Below are 20,823 nucleotides of genomic sequence, written 5' to 3' on the forward strand. Positions count from 1 at the left end.
CATCATTGAATCATAGCATGTTAAAACCATAAATTAATCTCACTGCCATATTTTGCATGACTTGAAATTGATGTAATAAACTCATATAACAGCCAATAAGAGCCAAAGTACAATAGTCAAATGTGGCCAGTATAAGCGCCCAAACGAACAGTCTGAAAGTTTGTTACAAAGTACTTCTTAATTAGCTCTAAGCTTTCTCAAGGTAATATAAAATTTCCTCAAAATCATTGAGACATAGGGTTGCATTGTTAACAAATCATCTAGTTCAACCCCTAACATTTTTGATTGAAGATCTAATGTGAACTCATTTCCATCCAGTACAAACTTAGTTGTTAGGTAATGCTTGAAAATCCAGGAATCAATTAGAGACATATATAATTGTATGTGAGACAGTGTTTTGGTCCAAGATAGGGAGCATGGAAGGAAAACAGTAATTTCTGCATAATTAAACAGTACCAGCCCGTTTCTTACAGTTTCAGATTGCCTCCCCTCCCCCCCCCCCCCCCCCAAAAAAAAAAAAGAAATCCATCAGAAAAATGTAAAACATAAGGTTTGTTCCTATCATAAACAATTCAGGGTTTTTTTTTCAGTTGCATACTTCCCCTTTTTTCTGTTGGAGGCAGCCTGTGGCTAGGGCAGGGGTAGGCAACTCCGGTCCTTGAGAGCCACAGGCCAGTCAGGTTTTCAGGATATTCACAATGAATATGCAGGAAATAGATTTGCAAGCATTGCCTCCATGGTATGCAATTCTCTCTCCTGCATATTCATTGTGGATGTCCTGAAAACCTGACCTGCCTGCGGCTCTCGAGGACCGGAGTTGCCTACCCCTGGGCTAGGGAGTCTTATCTGTGAGGATTCATCTATCCTTGTTCTTGGAGAAAATAGTTGTTTTCCTATGTCAGGTGTTGTTTGAGGCAGCAGGATAGGATTTGTCACAAACCCTCACAGCTCCCCAAAGAGTTTTATTGTTAATTAAAATTTGCTATACTGCTTTTGTTGCAAGCAAATTAAAGTGGTTTACAGATAAAATAACAATAAAAACAAGAAATCAAAAAAGAATGCCAATTTAAAAGATAGGAAAGACCTAACTGCCTTTGCCATTCAACAAAATTCAATCAAACAAGATAAAAAGTTACATATAGAGCAAAGTAACATAATCTATACATAAATTCAAACCCATATATTCCTCTGTAACATCCTTTTGACTCCCGCCGCAGAATCCACCTGTACCTACACAAGGGAAAGCCTGATGAAAAAAAGTGAGTTTTCAATAAAGCCCGAAAAGATGTATATGAAGAATTAAGCTGGAGAGAATGTAGTAGAGAGTTCCATAATGCTGGCAAGACAAAATAAAAAGCACTGGCTCTAGTGGATTCCCACCTAGCTTTAGAGATGGGTACTGAAGAATTAGCCTATTGTCATTTAATGAATGCAGAGTACAAGTTGATTTATAGGGAGTCACCATAGAGGAGAGATAAGCAGGAGTACCACTGTAGAGGACCTTGTGAGTTAAAGCTAGCGCCTTAATCCTGAAGTCAATTGCTAGCCATGAAACTGTTGAAGAAGTGGTAGAGCATGGTCAAAATGAGAGACTCTGCAAAGAATCTGTGCTGCAGTATTTTGTGACGTTTGCAGTCTTTTAAGATTATATTTGGTAAGCCCTGCATAAACAACATTGCAGTAATCATAGCTAGAATGAAGAAAAGCATAAAACAGAGAACAAAGAGTATCAAAATCCAATTAGTTGCAAATTGCCCTCAGTTTATGTAGGGAAAAAAATAACCCGTTTTAACAACCTGTGATATCTGAGATCCAAAGGACAAGGTGGTGTCCATGATCACTCCAAGATAACGGAAGGATGGAACTGGGGTGATAAACCTATCAAACAGAAACGGAGTGATGTTTGGTGGAGACATGGACCCAATAACCCAGTAGCAGGCCACTGTTTTCTCAGGATTCAAGACTAAATGGTGGTCTTTTAGACAGCCTGCCACATGTTCTAAACAGATTTGATGTGGCTGTTAAGTCCACTGGTCTTGAGTCTGTGTAATAGACTAAAAGAAAGTCATCAGCATATGAATATGGGCTAATCCCCAAAGATTGTATAAGTATAGCCAGAGGACTAACAAATAAAGAGAATTAAAGAGTACTGACCCTAAGGAATCCCACATGGGAAAGGAGGCAGAAACCAAAGAAGATTGGATTACCTGAAAAGTATGCTGCCTAAGAAGTAAACCAGTCTAAAACCATACCAGCAATACCAAGACAGGAAAGACGATGCAAGAGAAAAGCATGATTAATGAGCTCAAACACTTCAGATAAATCAAGAGAAACTAATAAAGCAACTTTTCCCCTTTCCAGATTACTATGAAGTTCACTTAAAAGAGCGGCAAGCATCTTCTCTGTACTGAACCCAGTGTGAAAACTGGACTTTCAGGGATGCAAAGTATTAATAACTCAACATAGGTGGAGAGCTCGTCTAGGACCACTGATTCAATCACTTTAGAAAGAAAGGGTAAATTTGAAACTGGGTGATAATTTTTAGCTAGCATAGGATTAAGATCTAATTTCTTCAGGACAGGCTTAATCAGAGCTGACTTCAGAGGTGTTGGTAAGTTACCAGACGGCAACCTATTAATGAGGATAGAATATAGAGATGGAAATAAGCCTAAGGAAGGTAATTTTAACCAACTTGAGAGAATAGGATCCAAAAGAGCAAAAGTGCTGTGTAAGTGCACTACTATTTTGGAAAAAGATTCCAAGGAAGGAAGATTGAATGAAGTCTTAAGTCGCAGATTGAGTACTAGTAGCTATATCAGGATCTGAAGGAGAAAGAATGGGAGGAAATCTTGCCTGAAGCAAAACAATTTTAGTAGAAAAATAATTAGCCAAAACGTCTGATAACTGAACTCTTGATTCTGCTTGTACAGAGGTAGTAGTGAGAGCACTGAAAACTTTAAATAATTGTTTCGCAGAACTGGATGCTTGCCGGACGTGTTCAAAATAGTATATTCATTAAGCAGCACGTAATTGCGCCACTTTTTTTGCCATTGACATTCTGCTTTCCTAACCTGACATTGGCATGGTTTTAATCCTTCATGGAACCAATGATTTGCAGGTCACGTGACCCAAGTAGGGTGGAGACATCAGCAATGTGTAAGGCCACGTAGCAATTCTGCAACGAGAGACAGAGCCCACAATCAAACAAAACTTTCACTAAACAGCAAAGTCAAAATAAATCTTGAAATGGACTAATATGGTCCAGTGCAACAGCAGCAGGCAAGAACAGGGTGTGTATGCTTGATTGAGCTATCTCAAAAGGATTAGATCATTGCTGGAGAAAAGTTCTCATATGGACCGTTGGATAACTACTACTACTACTATTTAGCATTTTATAGCGCTAAAGGCGTACGCAACGCTGCACAAACATAGAAGAAAGACAATCCCTGCTCAAAGAGCTTACAATCTAATAGACAAAAAAAAAGTAATCAAATCAATAACATCATAATTAGTGTGAGAATGCTTTATCCTGTTGTCCTTGGAAAACACCTTCTACAGGTCAGCAACTGTGTTTTATACAACTTCTGTTACTTTCTACACATTAGAATTTTTAATTATGCTTTTGTCTTAGTCATAAGCATCTGATAACTTTTACTGTGACTGTGGAGAACCTTAAAGTGTGCACAGATGATGATAGTGAACATGCTGCTTGAATACTAGCAGGAAAGAACACTGATTTTGTTGTCTCTGTTACCAGGTACTCTGTTACCCAGATTGCCATCTGAGCCAGGAATGACATTGCTCACAATAAAAATCGAGAAAATTGGTCTGAAAGATGCTGGACAGTGCATTGATCCATATATAACAATTAGTGTAAAGGGTAAGTATTGCTACACAACATTATTTTGACTTTTTTTGTTGTTGTTGTTACTTAGATTCATTGAAATGTGACCTTTTAAGACATTAATAATACTAATTCTCTTTCACACATAAGAACATAAGAAAAGCCATGCTAAGTCAGACCAAGGTCCACTAAGCCCAGCATCCTATCTCAGACAGTGGCTAGTCTGAATCACAACTACCCACAAGTTGATCTGTTTCCTATAGTTCATTTCCAGGGATGAATTATGACTTTCTCAAGCCTACATGGTTAAAGTTTTATAAACCTTTCCTCCAGAAACTTGTCCAGTCCTCTTCTGAATCCCACTATGTTGGTCAACTTGACCATATCTTTTGGCAACAATTTCCACAGCTTAATTATGTATGGTGTTTTAAAGAAAAGAACTAAGATGTGTTTTCAATCTGCTGTCATTAGTTTCATGGAGAGGAGTGACTTCTCTTGGTTTCAAGGTGTTTGACAGGTTAAACAAATGTTCCCTATTTAACTCCTCTCCACTCATTTATTTATTTTATTTTATTTGTAGCATTTGTATCCCACATTTTCCCACCAATTTGTAGGCTCAATGTGGCTTACATTTGCCGTAATGGCAGTTGCCATTTCCGGGTAACAGAATACAAGTGGTGTTGCGTTAAGGTGCATACATACATGGTAATATAGATGGAACATAACATACATGGAACAGTTCATGATGGTATATATATATACCATCCCATGAACTGTTCCATGTATGTTATGTTCCATCTATATTACCATGTATATACACCATGTGCCTACATAACATGGTAAAGAAGAATACATTATGGTATTGCATGAAAGTTCCTGAGTGACAATTGGATTATAACATTCATTATAAACCTTTATCATATCTCCTCTCCATCTGTTCTACCAACTGAAAAGCACTAACTTGTTTAGCCTCTCTTCATAGGGGATATGTTCCATTCCCTTTGTCATTTTAGTTTTCTTTCTCTGAATCTGGTATAGTTGCACTATATCCTTTTTGAGAAGGGGCAACCAGGACTGTACTAAGGTGTGGATGCACCAGGGACCTATACAAAGTCATAGTGGTTCTTGATCCAGCTACATGAAATGTGTGTGGGGGTACAGTGCTTCCAAAGTGGTTCAGATCTTATTTAGCCATTTAGGGTGTATCACGAGACTTGTTTCTTACTATCTCATAACTTGCAAGGCTCCTTGCTCTGCATTATTCAATATTTTTGTGGTACCATTAGTCATCTTAATCCAAGTGCAAGGATTGAGCCCTTAGATCTACACAAATAATCAGATTCTGGTCCCATTCAAGTCACAATAACCAGACTTACACAACTGAATGTAGGACTTTTCCCAGTTATTCAACTGGCTATCAACTCACAGATTGGTTATGAACCTGACAGAATGCAAGGCCATTAGGTTCTCAAGACACTACCCAGTTCTGTGGTGGTTTCTGTAACATACATTGGATTAAAGGAGTTTGTTCATTGGGTTGTTGGTTGGATTTTCCCTTGACTTTGAAACCTCAGATCTCCTCAAAAACAAAAGCCTCTTTATGATGATATGCAAAATGATTCTTTAAAGCATTTTTGGATCTATAGGACTTACTAACCCTTAGGCATGCGTTGGTATTTTCTAGGCTTGATTATTACAACAGTATCTATAATGGTCTCCCAAATGTGCATCTAACCCCCTTGCATTCAGACACACTCTTTGACTAAGTCAACTGTTAGCTTATTGTTCAAGCTTCTACATCTCCTGAGGGAAACCTATTACAGGTTCCCCCTCTCTCTAAAACTAGCCTAGACTGTATTTGACTCTTCAGCATTTACAGCATTAGCTCCGACATTGTGGAACGTCCTTCTGCCTGACCTTCATGCTGATGCTTCCGTGAGGAAGTTTAAAGTTGAAATCAAGATATGGTTCTTTCAAAAGGTATATGGGCAGTAAACTAGGGTTTACTGCAGTAGTTTTCAACCTAGTCCTCAGAGACCACCAGTCTGTTTTTTTTGTGCGTTTGTTTTTTTACTTTAATGTTTATTAATTTTTGAAAATATACAGTTCCCAAACTAGTACAGTGAAACCTCGGTTTTCGTCGATAATTCGACCCTCAAATCACTAGCAATAAATGAACTTTTAACATGGCATTTACCGACGAATTCCAAGGCGACTGACGAAAACCAAGACAAAAATTTCGCGAAAAAAATCGACGATAACTTAAAATGACGAAATCCGACGTCAACGAAAACTGAGGTTTCACTGTATGTGTAATCTGTTGGATTGGTCGTGAGCCCTTGAGCCCAGGCCAAGGCCCGCTGATAGCAGAGGCCAAGGCCTAGGGGAGAAGGACCCACCACTACACACCCCTGCTATCCAACACCCTTAGCCTACCCACACGCAGCACCTCAGGAAGAAAGGGAACTAGGCATTCAAGCGGGCCTCACGGCCGAACTGGAACAGATACACTCAGACCCACTCATAGGGCCTCATGGCCGAACTGGAACCGATACACACCCAGGGAGGGGAGAAAGAAACACAGGAGTCCCCACGGGACCCAAGGTGCCAGCGCACACTAAACACCAGCCACAGGGCGCAGGAAAAACCAACCGTGGAGGCTCCACAGACCCAGGACAGAACCAAACCCCCCCCCCCCCCAGATTACAAGGAAGGACACCAAAGGAACCAGAACGGGGTGCCACACCCCCCCCAGGGGACTAGCGCAGGAAAGGAAAACTAATACAGGAAGCACCCTGTAACCACAGGAGGATACAGAGAAAACAGCTAGAAGACCGGGCTGCCACAAGATCACCGCAGCCAGGAACCCACCAGGACAGAAGGGAGAATGAGCTAACTAACAGCTACAAAAGTCAGAGACAGGTACAGGAAACAAAAGGTAAACTAGCCCTCAAACCAGAGGCCAGAGGCAAAGATACAAAAGGAATGAAGAAAATCCCCTGTCTAAAACACACAGAAGACAGAGGCAGAGACGCAGTACACAAGGGGTTAAACTTACTGAACCAGAAGTCAGAGGAGGAAGATAACTGAATAAACAACCTGAGGGAAGGCTGGTCTGCGGAGTCAGCAGAATGGGGCAAAGCCTCCACTGAGTAAACAAAGTAGCTGGCCTTCCACAGAGAACTGCAAGCAGCGAGAGCCCCAGCTTGGAGGCAAGTGAACTAATTACTCACACACACACTGACAGAAATGAACCCAGACAAAGGAAATTAAACATCAAGCTGAATGCACACAGACACACACACGCTGCCACAAGGTATCCCAAACAAAGGGAAAGTAACAGAAAGCCCTGAACAGGGAACACAGATTCAAAACCAGAGCGCAGAACGACGTTCTGACAGAGAACTGCAAAGGCTTTAGCCACAAAGAAACGTAACGCCAAAGCAGGGGAAGCCAGGAACATGTAGGCTTAAGTACTACCCACTGACATCAGCTCAAACCCTGACAGCCAATCAGGAATGAAGTCCACACCCCTCCCCTGCCAGACCGGCAAAATCATAACAGTATGATAGCAAATATACAGCAACATATACCCAAAGGGGAACAGTAACTAAAATAAAGCCTAACAGCTAAACAAACAAACCCCCTCTAATCTCTATCTCTCTCCCCATCCAATGTTGTAGAGAGTCCACAGTCTACTCATCCAGACTAGTGGTGATATATCCTATTGTAACCATACCAGAAAATGCAATACGTTATTGTGATTGTGCTCATGTCTGTGTAAACCAAATCAGTAAAGGAACTCCAAATGTTCTCAAATGATGCCAGTCTCTCTTGTCTATGCACCACCAGTTTGCTAAGGTAGAATGCTTGCCAAAGTTTATGTTCGTATATCCTTCTGGTCTGGAATTTGCTTGGTCCACCAGCACCAAGTGATTGCCCTTCTTAGGACAGCAATACATTGAAAAATAGCTTTGGCCAGTGGGAGAGTAGTCCCCCTGGCTGAACCTGCAGAAGTAAGACTAGAGGGTCCAAAGGTATTACAATACTAAACATACTAGAAAGCATCTGTGTCCACTCCTGCTAAAAGGCACTAATCGGGGGATAACCCCACCAAATATGGTGGTAGCTGCCAATCATACCACACTCCTGCCAACATAGATGTGAGACCCCCCTACCAAATTTAGATACCGCTTTGGTGTCATATACCACCTGTACAGTTGTTTCAGGCTTTGTTCTACTAAATTAGCTGAAATGGAGATCTTAAAAGTATTTTGATGTATATTTTCCCACACAAGTCCTGAGTCCATTTCCTTTGATAAGTGGGAACAGATGGTGTCTTTCTAATAAGAAGATCTATAGCCTAGAAATTAATTTCCTTTGAGTGGTTCCCTCTTGCATCAACTCTTCAAAAGGAGTAAGGGTGTCACCCAGACCCCAGGCCATATCTTTATTCAGGAAAAAATGGCAAAACTGCAGATAAATGTAAAAATCAGTACTGGGAATATTATACTGGACCTTCAGGTCCTGGAAAGAGCTTGATACTCCTGACATAGAGATGTCCCACTTTATACACTCCCAAGCTTTCCCATCTTTGAAGGAGTTCTGATTCCTACTCTGGGGAAAACAAAACAGTGCATGGGAGTCTCCAAGAAGAGTTCTTTCCCCTCCTACCGCCCTCACCAGCTGTTTTTGAAGTTTAGCAACAATATACATCATATGCTATAAAAAAAGGGTTTGAGGCTTTCGAGATTTTTTTTAGTTCCCACTGGTTGCCATAACAGATTAGACCAGTAATGCCCTTGAAAATATGTTCTTCCCACCCGAACCCACACTTTAGTGTGACAATCATACCAATCCAGCACAGATTTCACTTAAGCTGCATAAAAATACATCTTTAAGCTAGGTACTCCTAGGCCTCCTATTGCTCTATGGTGGGTCAAGATGATCCTAGCAACTCTAGGTGTAAGTGTCTTCCAGCAAGAACATCTTCCTATCTTAGGCAGCCAGTTGTGAGGTGGAGATATATATTGGTAAAGTTTGACACAAATACAGCAGTTTGGTAAGAAATACATTCTTGCATATGGTAATCCTTCCCATCTAGGTGTGATACAGTTTCTGCCATCTGTCAAAGCTTAGCATTAAATCAGGCATTACGTTCCCATAATTTAGTAGAGATTTTTCAGATCTGCTGGAATCTTTGCACTCAAATATTGAATAAAGGCTGAGGCCGAAGCAAAATGAAATTTGGTCTTCAAAGACAAAACCATCTCACAGGGCACGGTAACATTCAAAAGCTCTGACAGTGGCATTCATCTTAAAACCTGACATACTACCATATCTAGTAAGGAAAGCAGTTAAGGCAGTAAGGGATTCCTGTGGTTGACTAAGTGTAAGCAGGATGTCATCTGGAAACAGGGAGATTTTAAACTCTTCATTCCCAACAGGGACCCCATGGATGGTGGGGCAGCATCTAATATAAGCAGCCAGGGGCTCTACTACTAAAGCAAATAGGAGGGGTGATAAGGGACAGCCCGGTCAGGTTCCCCTCACCAATGGAAAAGAATCAGAGTAGCCCCCATTCACCCTAATATGGGCCCATGAAGCACAATAGAGCGCCTGTATCCAGTGATGAAAATTGGGACTGAAATCCATATGCTTAAAGACAGCAAGTAAAAACAAACACTTGACCCGTTCAAAGGCCTTCTCAGCGTTGATGGTGAGGAGAACCAGTGGGGTCTGGTTTATCCTGGCCGTCCACATCAGATCTAGAGTGCATCTTAACATTATCACCTGTTGTCCTCCCTGGTATTAACCCACATTGGTCCTCCCCTACAATGAAGGTAATAACCTCGTTCAATCTAGTAGCTAGCACTTTTCATTAACAGTTTAACATCTAGATTTAATAAAGATATGGGCCTATAAGAACTACACTAGATGGGATCTTTCCCAGGTTTCGGTAAGACCTGTCACCCCTGCCTCCAGCATAAATGGTGGTAGAGAGTCCCCCCTCAACACTGAATTAAACATGGCAGAGAGTCCCCCTGCAACACTGAATTAAACGTGTCATCCAAGACAGGGGCCAGTAGACCAGAAAATTTCTTACAGAATTTAAAGAGGAAGCTATCAAGTCCTGGGGATTTGCCCAGTTTCAAGGAGGAAAATAGCTGCCCTGACCTCTTCTACAGTTAGGTCCACATCTAGAGAAGCTCGCTGAGGTGCCTGTAATCTGTGATAGTGCGGCCTCAGTCAGGAATGCGTCAGTAAGATGCACCTCAGACATGTAAAGAGCCTGATAGAACCTCAAAAAAAGAGGATCTCATATGTGCTGGAATATGTGTGAGTGTACCATCCTGTAACTTAAGGGATGTAATCTGAGCCCAGGTCATTCTCCTGTTCAGTTGTTGTGCAAGGTGTTTACTGGCTCTATTACCCTCAGCAAAGAAGACACTGTTGGTCAATTGCATATCATAAGTAACTTGGTCTTCCCAAAGACTACGCAGATGCTCATGAAGAAATAACAAGTGGGTCTGCTTTGCTGCGGTGGGGGCTCCATAAAATTCACTTTCACAAGCCTGAATCTCCATCTGCAAAACAGATCAAAAGAAAGTTTATGGAGAAATTGTCACCTGCTAATTTTCTTTCTTTTAGTCCAACAGACCTGTTCAGTACCTATAGGTTATGCCTATTAACCAGCAGATGGATACATAGAAATAAAAAATCCTGCATGCTTCGTTCTATAAGGGCATTGTACAACATGATCTCATCAGTATTTCATCTGACAAAGCAATGGACTATTTATATTCTCCTTTTCCTCCAATAATTGCGGGTATAGCACCTAACAGATACCATGTTGAAGAAACTTGCTTGTTCTATAAGAGCCCCTAGATTAGATTTGATTAAGTACGGAAAACCAACTCCCTTTAACTTTTAGACTCGAGGCTATTTTCCTAATACTTCTGGATCACAAATTAACTCTAGCTTTACCTATGGATTAGTAAAGCTAGAGTTATATTCACATTTACACCACTGGTAAAGCTAGAGTTAAATGGACTTAAGTTCACATTTACAGCAAAAATAGTTGCAACTGAGATGATTCAAAAAATATGTACTTTTGATTGTTCCAAGTCATCAAGGAAATTAATTTAAATCTGTATGCCTAGAGCTAAAGCCTCCTAGTGTAACATCAGGAACTTTTCTTCTAGTTTTGTTTTGCAAAGATCTGTGAAAGCCTAGACCTTCTATCCCAGAAACATGCAAAATCTATGCAAATGTGTAGGTGAATGAACAACTTTGGATTCTCATAGATCCAATATAGGAACAATCACCATAAAATACAAGTGATCTATGTATTCACCATTCAAATATATATTTTTTTGTTTTATGAAGACCTCAGCTGGGTTATTTCTTGGAGCAGTATACTTATTGTCCATTGAAGTAGTACCCCCAAATGGTCACTGTTCTTTCTTATTTTATATATATATATATATATATATATATATATATATATATATATATATATATATTTTTCCCCACTTGTCTTTCACATCTTTGCTTTTATCTAAAGTTTAACTTATGCTCATGGGTGTCGGTGCACAGGGGTGCTGCTGGTCCAACGTTAATCATCTAAACTATCATTACTTTTAGTAGTCCAAGATGGTGGTGATGTGTTTTACGTGTTAATTATGGAACAGCCAATATATGAGCCCACCGTTCAGATCCTTCAACCATCAGGCTAGCATCATCCATTCAAGTTCTGCATTAAGAACCCCTGGAGTCTCAATTTTTAAAGTGAAAATCCAGTGTTGTTCTCTATAGTTTAATTTTTGTTCTGCTTGTCATCCCTCCCACCCTTCTCGGACATGATCAATTACCCACCATTTTAGATCATTCCAATCATGATGTTCTTACCAATGAGTTACTAATGGTGCTTGTGCATTTTCACTGATAATATGAGATTTGTGTTCAATCAAATATTTACTGTTCAATTGCTGCAACCAATATAAAGTAAACAACATGTATAGGTGAAACACCTCTTCCCCAGTTTCTCCAAAAAAGAACAAGGCTATTCCCTAGAGGAGGGCGGCCTTGGCCAGCGTCACCCATATTCTTTGATGTAAAAATTTTTTTTTCCCCCGAGTGGGTGTGGCCTAAGTAGGTCACACTCCTAAAACAGGGTTCTGGGATTAGTGGATCTTGGTCTGATTCAATATGGTTTACATTATATTAGTATGATCTGTAGGTTGGCTCCCTCCCCCCTCCATGCCCCCCAAAAAGAGAAAAAAACGTGAAAGGCCTGTTGCCAACAAACACATTGTCTGCCCAATGGAAGTCTGGGGTTTTTGGTTTTTTTTTGCTTTTGTGGTGTTTTTTTTTTAAATTTAATTAATTTTTTATTTTAACATTTTTCTATTAAATGCTCTCTTTAGGTAGGGAGACCATTTTGTGAGGACTTTTTGTCCTCCTCGTTCTCTCAACCCAGTTCTCAGGATACACCCAGCTAGTTGAATTTCTCGGATAACTACCAACCTTAACACAATGAATATGAATGAGAGAGATGCGCATACCCCGCCTCCAGTGAGTGCAAATCTCTTATGCATATTCATTGTGGCTGTCCAAAAAACCTGACTGGTTAAGTCTATCTGAAGGACTTGGTTGAGAATCACTATTATAGAAGATGGTCTATGAACAGTAGAATAGAAGTTGTTTTGATCCTTCTACATTCCCTTGAAGCTGTATCCCATATTAAGTTATTAAAAAAAAAAAAAAGGCAGCCCCATCTGATGCAGCATGGGAACTGTTGCACATGCACAGTGTATCTCAAAGTTCTTATACTAGTAAAGCAAAGGGAAAACTTTCCCATGCGTGGACTCTATTGGGATGATATATCCCATGTGTAAGAACTTCTATCTTGTTCTCCACTACATACCCTGCAACAGGTAGGTAACACAGTTAAATATATCCCTATGCTTAGAGTCGTGATAACCCTTCCCCCTCCAATCCTTTCCTGTCAGAATCTCAACAGGTTACCAAACGTAAAATCCAGAGCAACAGGCCCCTTGTAGTTGCCATCCACAGAGTCCCCAGTGCTTTTAAGGGGCAATTACCAGAGCCCCAATTTTACCCTCCTTCCCCTGATGTCATCCATGGAACCCTAGTCTTCCAATAATCAACAGCTTACCTGTCCCTGTATGGAATTTCCACTAAGGATTCGGAAGGGTCTTCCTTTTGTGACAGGAGGAATACATTCGCCCTCCATCACTACACTATGCTGATTGGCTTTTCCTGAATATTCTATTAAAACTGCTGCTGTTTAACACTCTAATGACAATACTTATATTCTTTTCAAAAGAACGGATTTTCAGAGGTGAGCTTCCACTTCAGCCTTAGGCTTTGAAAAAAATGGAAGTAGGTGTATCACCTTTTATCTTCATTAATCCGTGTTATTTTCTCAATTTACTTAATTTTTGTTTTTTCTTATTTTATATATAAACAAAGTCATTTATTATGACAGATGTATCCCGCATTATCCCAGATTTCAGGTTCAATGTGACTTACAATCTAATTATAAACAGGTACTATCTCTGTTCCTAGAGAGCTCAGAAACTTGGTTTTTGTACCTGAGGCAATGGAGGGTCACAAGGAGCTGCAGTGGGAATTGAACCCAGGATGCTGGGATCAAAGTCTGCTGCACTAACCATTAGGCCACTCCTCCACTCAATTTCTTTAGTCGGCAAATGTGCTATAACTTTATGCCGTAGAAGAATTAAGGGGGATGCCCATGCGACCAGCTTCTCCTACGTGAGTATGCAATTATGGAATGCACTCCCCACTCACTTGAAAACGATCAAAGAATTAACTCATTTCCGCAAATCTCTGAAAACCTATCTCTTTAACAAGGCCTACCAATAAAACCCTTAACTATCTAGAACACAATACCTCTCCACCTTTACTCAGAATGTATCTTGTTATAACTGCCTGACCAGATCCTCTTTTCTTCTTTGACTTCTTTGTAACACCAATTGTATTCTCTGCCCTGGTATGGCAATGCCATAACAGTGCTTTGTAAGCCACATTGAGCCTGCAAAAAGGTGGGAAAATGTGGGATACAAGTGCAATAAATAAATAAAAAGCTGCTGGCGAAACACATGTCTGCACTTTTACCCATTGCAATATAATTCAGATAAGTACTACTCATTGAAGTAGTGGAAAAGCGACAGTGCATAAGTTATATCTCATTTGCTGACTAAAGAAATTTAATTAACTTTGTTTATATATAAAATAAGTTAAAATTAAATTGAGAAAATAATACAAATTAATAAAGATAAAAGGTGGTTATATTATTGAGTAATTGAGAGCCATTTGGAAGCATGAATGGTTTTCCTAGCAATAGGCAGTATCGGTGAGCACATCAGAGTTGTGCTGGGGGAGGGAGATTGCTTCACTCCTGCAGCAGGAGGAAGACCTCTGAAATTCTAAGTAGAGGTTTCTTATATCAAGAAGTGGAAAGCTGGGATCACTGTTTACTGCATAAGTATTTAAGGCCTATCAGGGCTTCAGGAATGCTGCTTTGAAACAGGGGCGTATCTGAGGTTCGGCAGTAGGGGGGGCAGGGGCTAGAGTGAGGGGGTACATTATAGCCTCCCCCCCCCCGGCCGCCGCCGCCCCTCCCACCGCCATCAACCCTACCGCCGGCGCCGTCACCTACCCCCGCCGAGGTCCGCTTCGTCCTGCCGGTGCCTTTAAAAATATTACTTCAGCTGGCGGGGGACCCCAACCCCCGCCAGCCCAGCCAAGGTCTTGTTTTAAGTTCTTCTTCCTCGTGCTGTTGAAAGCTGCAGCCTGCATCCCTTCCAGTTTCGGACGGAGTCTGACGTCGCAGCACGTTGTACGTGCAGGACGTACAACGTGCTGCGACGTCAGACTCCGCCCGAAACTGGAAGGGATACAGGCTGCAGCTTTCAACAGCACGAGGAAGAAGAACTTAAGACCTCGGCTGGGCTAGCGGGGGTTGGGGTCCCCCGCCAGCTGAAGTAATATTTTTAAAGGCACCGGCAGGAGGAAGCGAACTTCGGTGTGGATAGGTGACGGCGACAGCGGGGGAGGGTTGACTGCGGTAGGGGGGTGTCCAGGGCGAAATCTGCGGGTGCCCAGGCCCCTGTGGCCCCACGCAGATACACCCCTGCTTTGAAAGAGAGCATAACTCCAGGAATTGGGACTTGAAAGGAATCCTCTGGGAGAGGGTGAATGTAAGATTTAGGCAATCATTTTCAGCTAAGACGTGGAGGGGCATAATCGAACGGGGCGCCCAAGTTTTCCTGAGAGCGTCCTCGCAGGACGTCCCCGCGAAGGGGCAGGGAAACCCGTATCATCGAAACAAGAAGGGCGGCCATCTTTCGTTTCGAAAATATGGTCGGGGATGCCCAAATCTGAACATTTAGGTCGACCTTAGAGATGGTCGGCATAAATGCTGAGATGGTCGTCCCCGGTTTTCGGCGATAACGGAAACTGAGGACGCCCATCTCAAAAACGACCAAATCCAACTCATTTGGTCATGGGAGGAACCAGCATTCGTAGTGCACTGGGTCCCCCTGACATGCCAGGACACTAACCGGGCACCCTAGGGGGCACTGCAGTGGACTAACTGAATGGAAAAACCCCTTCCCTTACCGATCACGTAGCGATTCGGAAAGGAATGGGCATGCATGAAGGAAATCGCATGCAAATGAGCTGCTCACTGTTAGCTCATTTGCACACAATTTCCTTCCTAAGGAGGGGAAGCCAGTGCAGAGCAGCCAAGCATTATGCGTGGCTGCTCTGCACATGCCAAAGACTGCTTCATACATGCAGACAAGCTGCGTGTATAATAGCCATCTACAACCTTAAATAAATTGCCATCTTCAGCCTTAGAAAAATACAAGTCCAGGTGAAAACGTCCAAGTGCTCGTCAGGGACGTCTTTTTATTTTATTTTTTTTAAGAGTATGGGTGAAGGACGTCCTTTGCTATGCCCCCGTCCCTGCGACGACAGTTGAGGACGTCCAAAATGTGGATGTTTCTGTGAGAAAGACGTCCATGCCTTTGCTATGCCTCCGACACCCCCTTTATTTATTTGGATTTTGGATCACAAGTAGCAGCAGTGGGATTTGAACTGGCCACCTCTGGATTGCAAGACCAGTGCTCTAACCACTAGGCCACTCCTCCATTCCACTCCCTTGAAATTTGGCCATCCCTGTGTGTGTGTGTGGGGGGCAGTTCAGGATGTCCAAAATGTTTGAAAGAAAGATGTCCGCGCCTTCGCTATGCCTCTGCTGACACACACATACCTCCCCCCCCCCCCCCCCCCGGGACCTGCATACTGCTGCGATGGACCTGAGTATGACATTTCAGCCTGGCAAAAAAAGTTTTTAAAGTTTTTTTTTCGCGGTGGGAGGTGGTTACTGACCACTGGAAGGTCTTCCCCTGATTCCTTCCAGTGGTTATCTGGTCAGTTCGGGCACCTTTTTGAGGTCGTAAGAAAAAAAAATGGACCAAGTAAAGTCGCCCAAGTGCTCATCAGGGATGCCCTTCTTTTTTCCATTATTGCTCGAGGACGCCCATCTGTTAGGCACGCCCCAGTCCCGCCTTCACTACGCCTCCGACACACCCCCAGGAACTTTGGTCGTCCCCGCGACGGAAAGCAGTTGGGGACGCCCAAAATCGGCTTTCGATTATGCCGATTTGGTCGACCCTGAGAGAAGGACGCCCATCTCCCGATTTGTGTCGAAAGATGGACACCCTTCTCTTTTGAAAATAAGCCTGCAAGTGCCTAAATCTAGGTGAGTAAATCCTAGCTGCACAGTTTTAGGCTGATTTTAAACTAAAATCCGGGTACCTTTGATTTGCCTCAAAATTCACCTATATGTAAGTGGACACATTTTTTCTGCTTACATCCAATACTCAGCCTTGACTGAAAATTGGCTTCCATTTTTTATAGATGAAGGAATCCAGTGAGAGAGTGAAAAAACTGCAGTGGTGCTTCATGGGCCCTCATTTAGTCTTCTCCTTTATTGGAAATAAAATGATCCAGGAGAAGAGAGAGACTGTGATACCTGCTTAAAAGGTGTTCTGTGTTGGGCAGATTCCAGATAAAAACTAAGGTACCTGGGCAATGGAAAACAAGAAGTTGTCCTACCTAAATATTTTCCAGTAGTAGTTTATTTATATTTTGAAAGCTGTCTTAACAAGTTAAGATGTAGTTTTATAATAAAATGTTTATTTTTATATAGATTTAAATGGTGTAGATTTGACTCCGGTACAAGATACTCCAGTGGCTTCAAGAAAAGAGGACATGTATGTTCATTTCAATGTAGACATTGAAATTCAGAAACATACTGAAAAACTAATGCAAGGTTTGTATTTAAAAAAAATAATATTTACAGCATGTGCCTATATAATCAGTTTTATACTACAGGTTATCTTTGCATTGTCTTATTTTTAAATCTACCCTCCTTCCTTACTTCTGGCTCTGTTTCATGTTATACCATGTTATACCCTAAGGTTACATTTTATTTTCTATGTGAGAGCAGACTTCTATTACCAGTCTAATTTTATCTTCTGTTCATTTTATGCATATCCGTTATGTGCTCAAAGTGCATTACAGTAAAAGACAATGCAATTAAAAACAATCATCAGTAAAATGACCTGTAACTGGCTTCCATAGTCCCTGATTCAAATTAGAAAGGCCTGTAGTTTTGAGAGAGGCCACTTCCTAAAGAGCTTGGTGAGCACACATTCCTTCATTTTAAGAAAAAGTATGTCATCTGAAAGCTAAGATTTTCTGATTTATATTTGTGGTTTTGCCAGGTAAATAGATCTTAAGCTGCTTTTCTTTTACTTGTTTTTCCTTTTATTGTTACTTTATAAAGAATTTACTTACCTTGCCAGAATCTATCCTTGCACTAAAAGGGATAAAACAATTAAAGAACACTTTTTTCTCTCTCTGTTTAAGTTGCTTAGCGCTAAACCCTTTATTCTGCAATTCCCACCCACTCCATAGTCATTCTTGGGGCACATTTGCACTTCATTATTTAATATGTTAATTGATTTACTTCTCTTGATTTATTATATCATTCTGACATCAAAATGTCTTATATTAAGTGCAACAACTGTGGTGCATTGATCTTAAGGCAGATCATTTGGAGGTATAAAGGGGTTTTTTTTCTGGCTCCAGTTCTGTGATGAAAAAGGAATTGAATCAGTTTGGAAACCTCCCCTCCATTAAGAATTCTAATACATTACCACTACTCTAACAAAGAATGAAACAATCCAGGAATAGGTGATTTACAGTAGGCTTTGTCAAGATTATGATCTGTGACAGACACCTGCTTTCCTAATGGACACCACTATACAATGACTTTGCAGCATTGGAAAATTATGCTACTATTGTAATTGAACCCAAATTTGTGCCATAGTTGAAGAAAGATACTCAACATATATAGAATTGTGATATTTTACTACCATTCCCACAAAGAGTGAAACCTCAACTAAAGAGTATGATTAGGCCATAACCTGCATAAAGAACCATCTATCAATATCACAGAAATAAATCACAATTAGTGCAACAAAAATAATTATTCCAATGATAAACAAGGCCAGAAGAAAAGAGTAACTCCTCCTTGGAAAAAAGCGCAATAAAAGAAAAATGTTGCATGTAGAGGTGTCTGAAGATTAAAATCAAGATTGTCAAGGATAATGTGAAAACACCAAAGCATCACACTGAACATGCTGCTTGAGCAGAAGAAGAAAACCTTAAATTCATATGCTCCAATAATATTGAAATTAGCAGCCAAAGCACAAAAAGTACACAGATATGAATAAAACATAAAAAGAGACATCTGAATAAACAGAAAACAGTTCTATAGGTAACTGGGGGGAGGGTATTAGTGTGAAGAAAACGCCACCAGCTAAAGTTGGAATATAAAATACTCTGGGGAAACAAGGACCCTTTAGAGCACTATCAAGAAGTAGAATGGACACCCTGCAACAGGAGAACTTAGGTAATGTAAACATCAAACCAGTGGAATAGCCTGAATTAGTTAAAAAAAAAAAAAAAAAATTGGAAAGCAGGTTGAAAAGAGCCTTGAACTGGAAGAGCCCTGTCAGAGATGGCGTGACCAATAAAATAGTCAACATCACTCACTAAGACCTGGCCAAATTCAAAAATAAATTGGCCAAGCAAAAGGACAACACCAGAGTAGCGAATAACCTTTCTGTTTCCAAAGGGAGATATCAAGTAATCTTTCTAAAAATTATGTGCCAATAACTTGTGTAACTGTAGTCTGTAAGTGGTTCACGGCAATAGATGCCAACAGAAGACATGGCAATAGAGTATAGAAGGGTAATAAGAGGGGAGCATGTTTATTTATTTATGGCATTTCTATCCCACATTAGCCCAAGAATAGAACAAAAGACCAGTTATGAATAAAGCAATCATGACCAGTGCTAAGAAAGACAGAAGTACTCAGTATAGCATGGATGGGACTATATAATAGCCTTTGATAGCATCCCTCACTCTTGGACAATAAAGTGCCTTGAAATGTACAAAATATACTCTAGATTAATCAAGTACATCAAGTTCAACTTGAAAATGTGCAGACTGCACTCCATCTGAACTATTAAGATAATGATTGCTATACTGGATCAGACCAAAGGTCCATGTGGTCCAGCATACTGATTCTAGGAATGAAAAATGAAGTTTGTTATTCTGAGGACAGTGATCACACCACTGCCTAGTGGTGTAGATAGAGACATGCAAACTCTATTATGCACACTGGATTAATACAGTTATCACACCTCCAGTAAACAATTCTGAGTTCTACCCCTTATCTGTGTGTATACTTCTAAACTAACAATGTGAAACAGATAAAATAATCATAATAATAGGGTCTTTATTTATAGAAAGAAATAAGAACTATGAACAAAGCAGAAATAATAAAAGCAACTTTGAAACTTTTTAGAATATCACAGACTAGAAGTAAAAGTTCTTTATAAATGCTCATCAAATATAGAATGGGTCAAAAAGTACCTCCCTAGATATAGACAATAAGTATGTCAACCAGGATCAGGGTCTGTAGCCTTCTTGAGATGTAGGCAGGGACTGCTGGCAGCACTCGACCGGTTTTCCAGCGATGATTAGTGGTGACAGCTGATGCGATGAGCTGAGATTGCTGGAGACAGATAAAAGTAGCGGGTCCTAACTGTAGATGTCCGTCTTATATTCAGTTCTGTTATCATTGATGTTCCAAACAGCTGGATAAAAATGATGGCTGGTGATTAGCTATGTCACTCTTATCACTTCAGTGACCGCAGGAATGTCTTGTGGCATTATTTTTAGAGGTTTCTTGGAATTCAGGCTCCCAGGTGATTAGAAAACAAACTGACTCTCGATTTGTCCTAATTGCCACATTTTTTCTTTTTATGTCCCTTGAAATGCCAGCTCAACAGTTGTAGCCGTTTCACAGGTCTCTTCCTGTGACACAAGCATTAGCAATGAAGGACTGCAACATCTGTACACAGTTCATGGTGAGGCCTTTCAAAGTCTCAGCTTCCTTAGAGACATAGCAATGCATATTGGTAGTCTGTAACACAGGTGCACGCTCAGTCAGGGCCAGTAATGCACTGCTTAGAGGTGAAAGGGGCTTACACCCCCTACAATTCCTAACTTTAAGATCCAGAGAGGAATATTTCAGGGAGACTGTCACTACTTTTGTTGTGACTGTCACTTAATCCAATGAGTATGCTTTTTAATTCCTTGGGCTATGGATTTTAAGCTTAATTCTAAAGATGGTAGCATCACACTTAGTGTTTTGTAGATGACCTGAAGCTCTACAGTTCAAGTGGTGAGCAATTCATGGAACAATTGACTTTTAGCCTGAGAAACATTTTAAGTCAACTTTCCTTGGAGGAAAATTGAGCAGGACTGAAAACCTCCCTGACTGA

General features: G+C 40.9%; 1 protein-coding gene across 1 annotated transcript in view; it reads left to right on the forward strand.

Annotated features, from left to right (window-relative positions):
* The window catches only part of AIDA (axin interactor, dorsalization associated), a 133,672-nt gene that overhangs the window by 82,588 nt on the left and 30,261 nt on the right, over positions 1 to 20,823 (forward strand). The window contains exons 7-8 of the mRNA XM_030195987.1: positions 3,758 to 3,880; positions 17,112 to 17,234. Of these exons, the coding sequence (XP_030051847.1) occupies positions 3,758 to 3,880; positions 17,112 to 17,234 (246 nt within the window). The remainder of the gene's footprint in view (positions 1 to 3,757; positions 3,881 to 17,111; positions 17,235 to 20,823) is intronic.

This window comes from Microcaecilia unicolor, chromosome 3 (genome assembly GCF_901765095.1).
Source record: "Microcaecilia unicolor chromosome 3, aMicUni1.1, whole genome shotgun sequence".
NCBI classification, from domain to species: domain Eukaryota; kingdom Metazoa; phylum Chordata; class Amphibia; order Gymnophiona; family Siphonopidae; genus Microcaecilia; species Microcaecilia unicolor.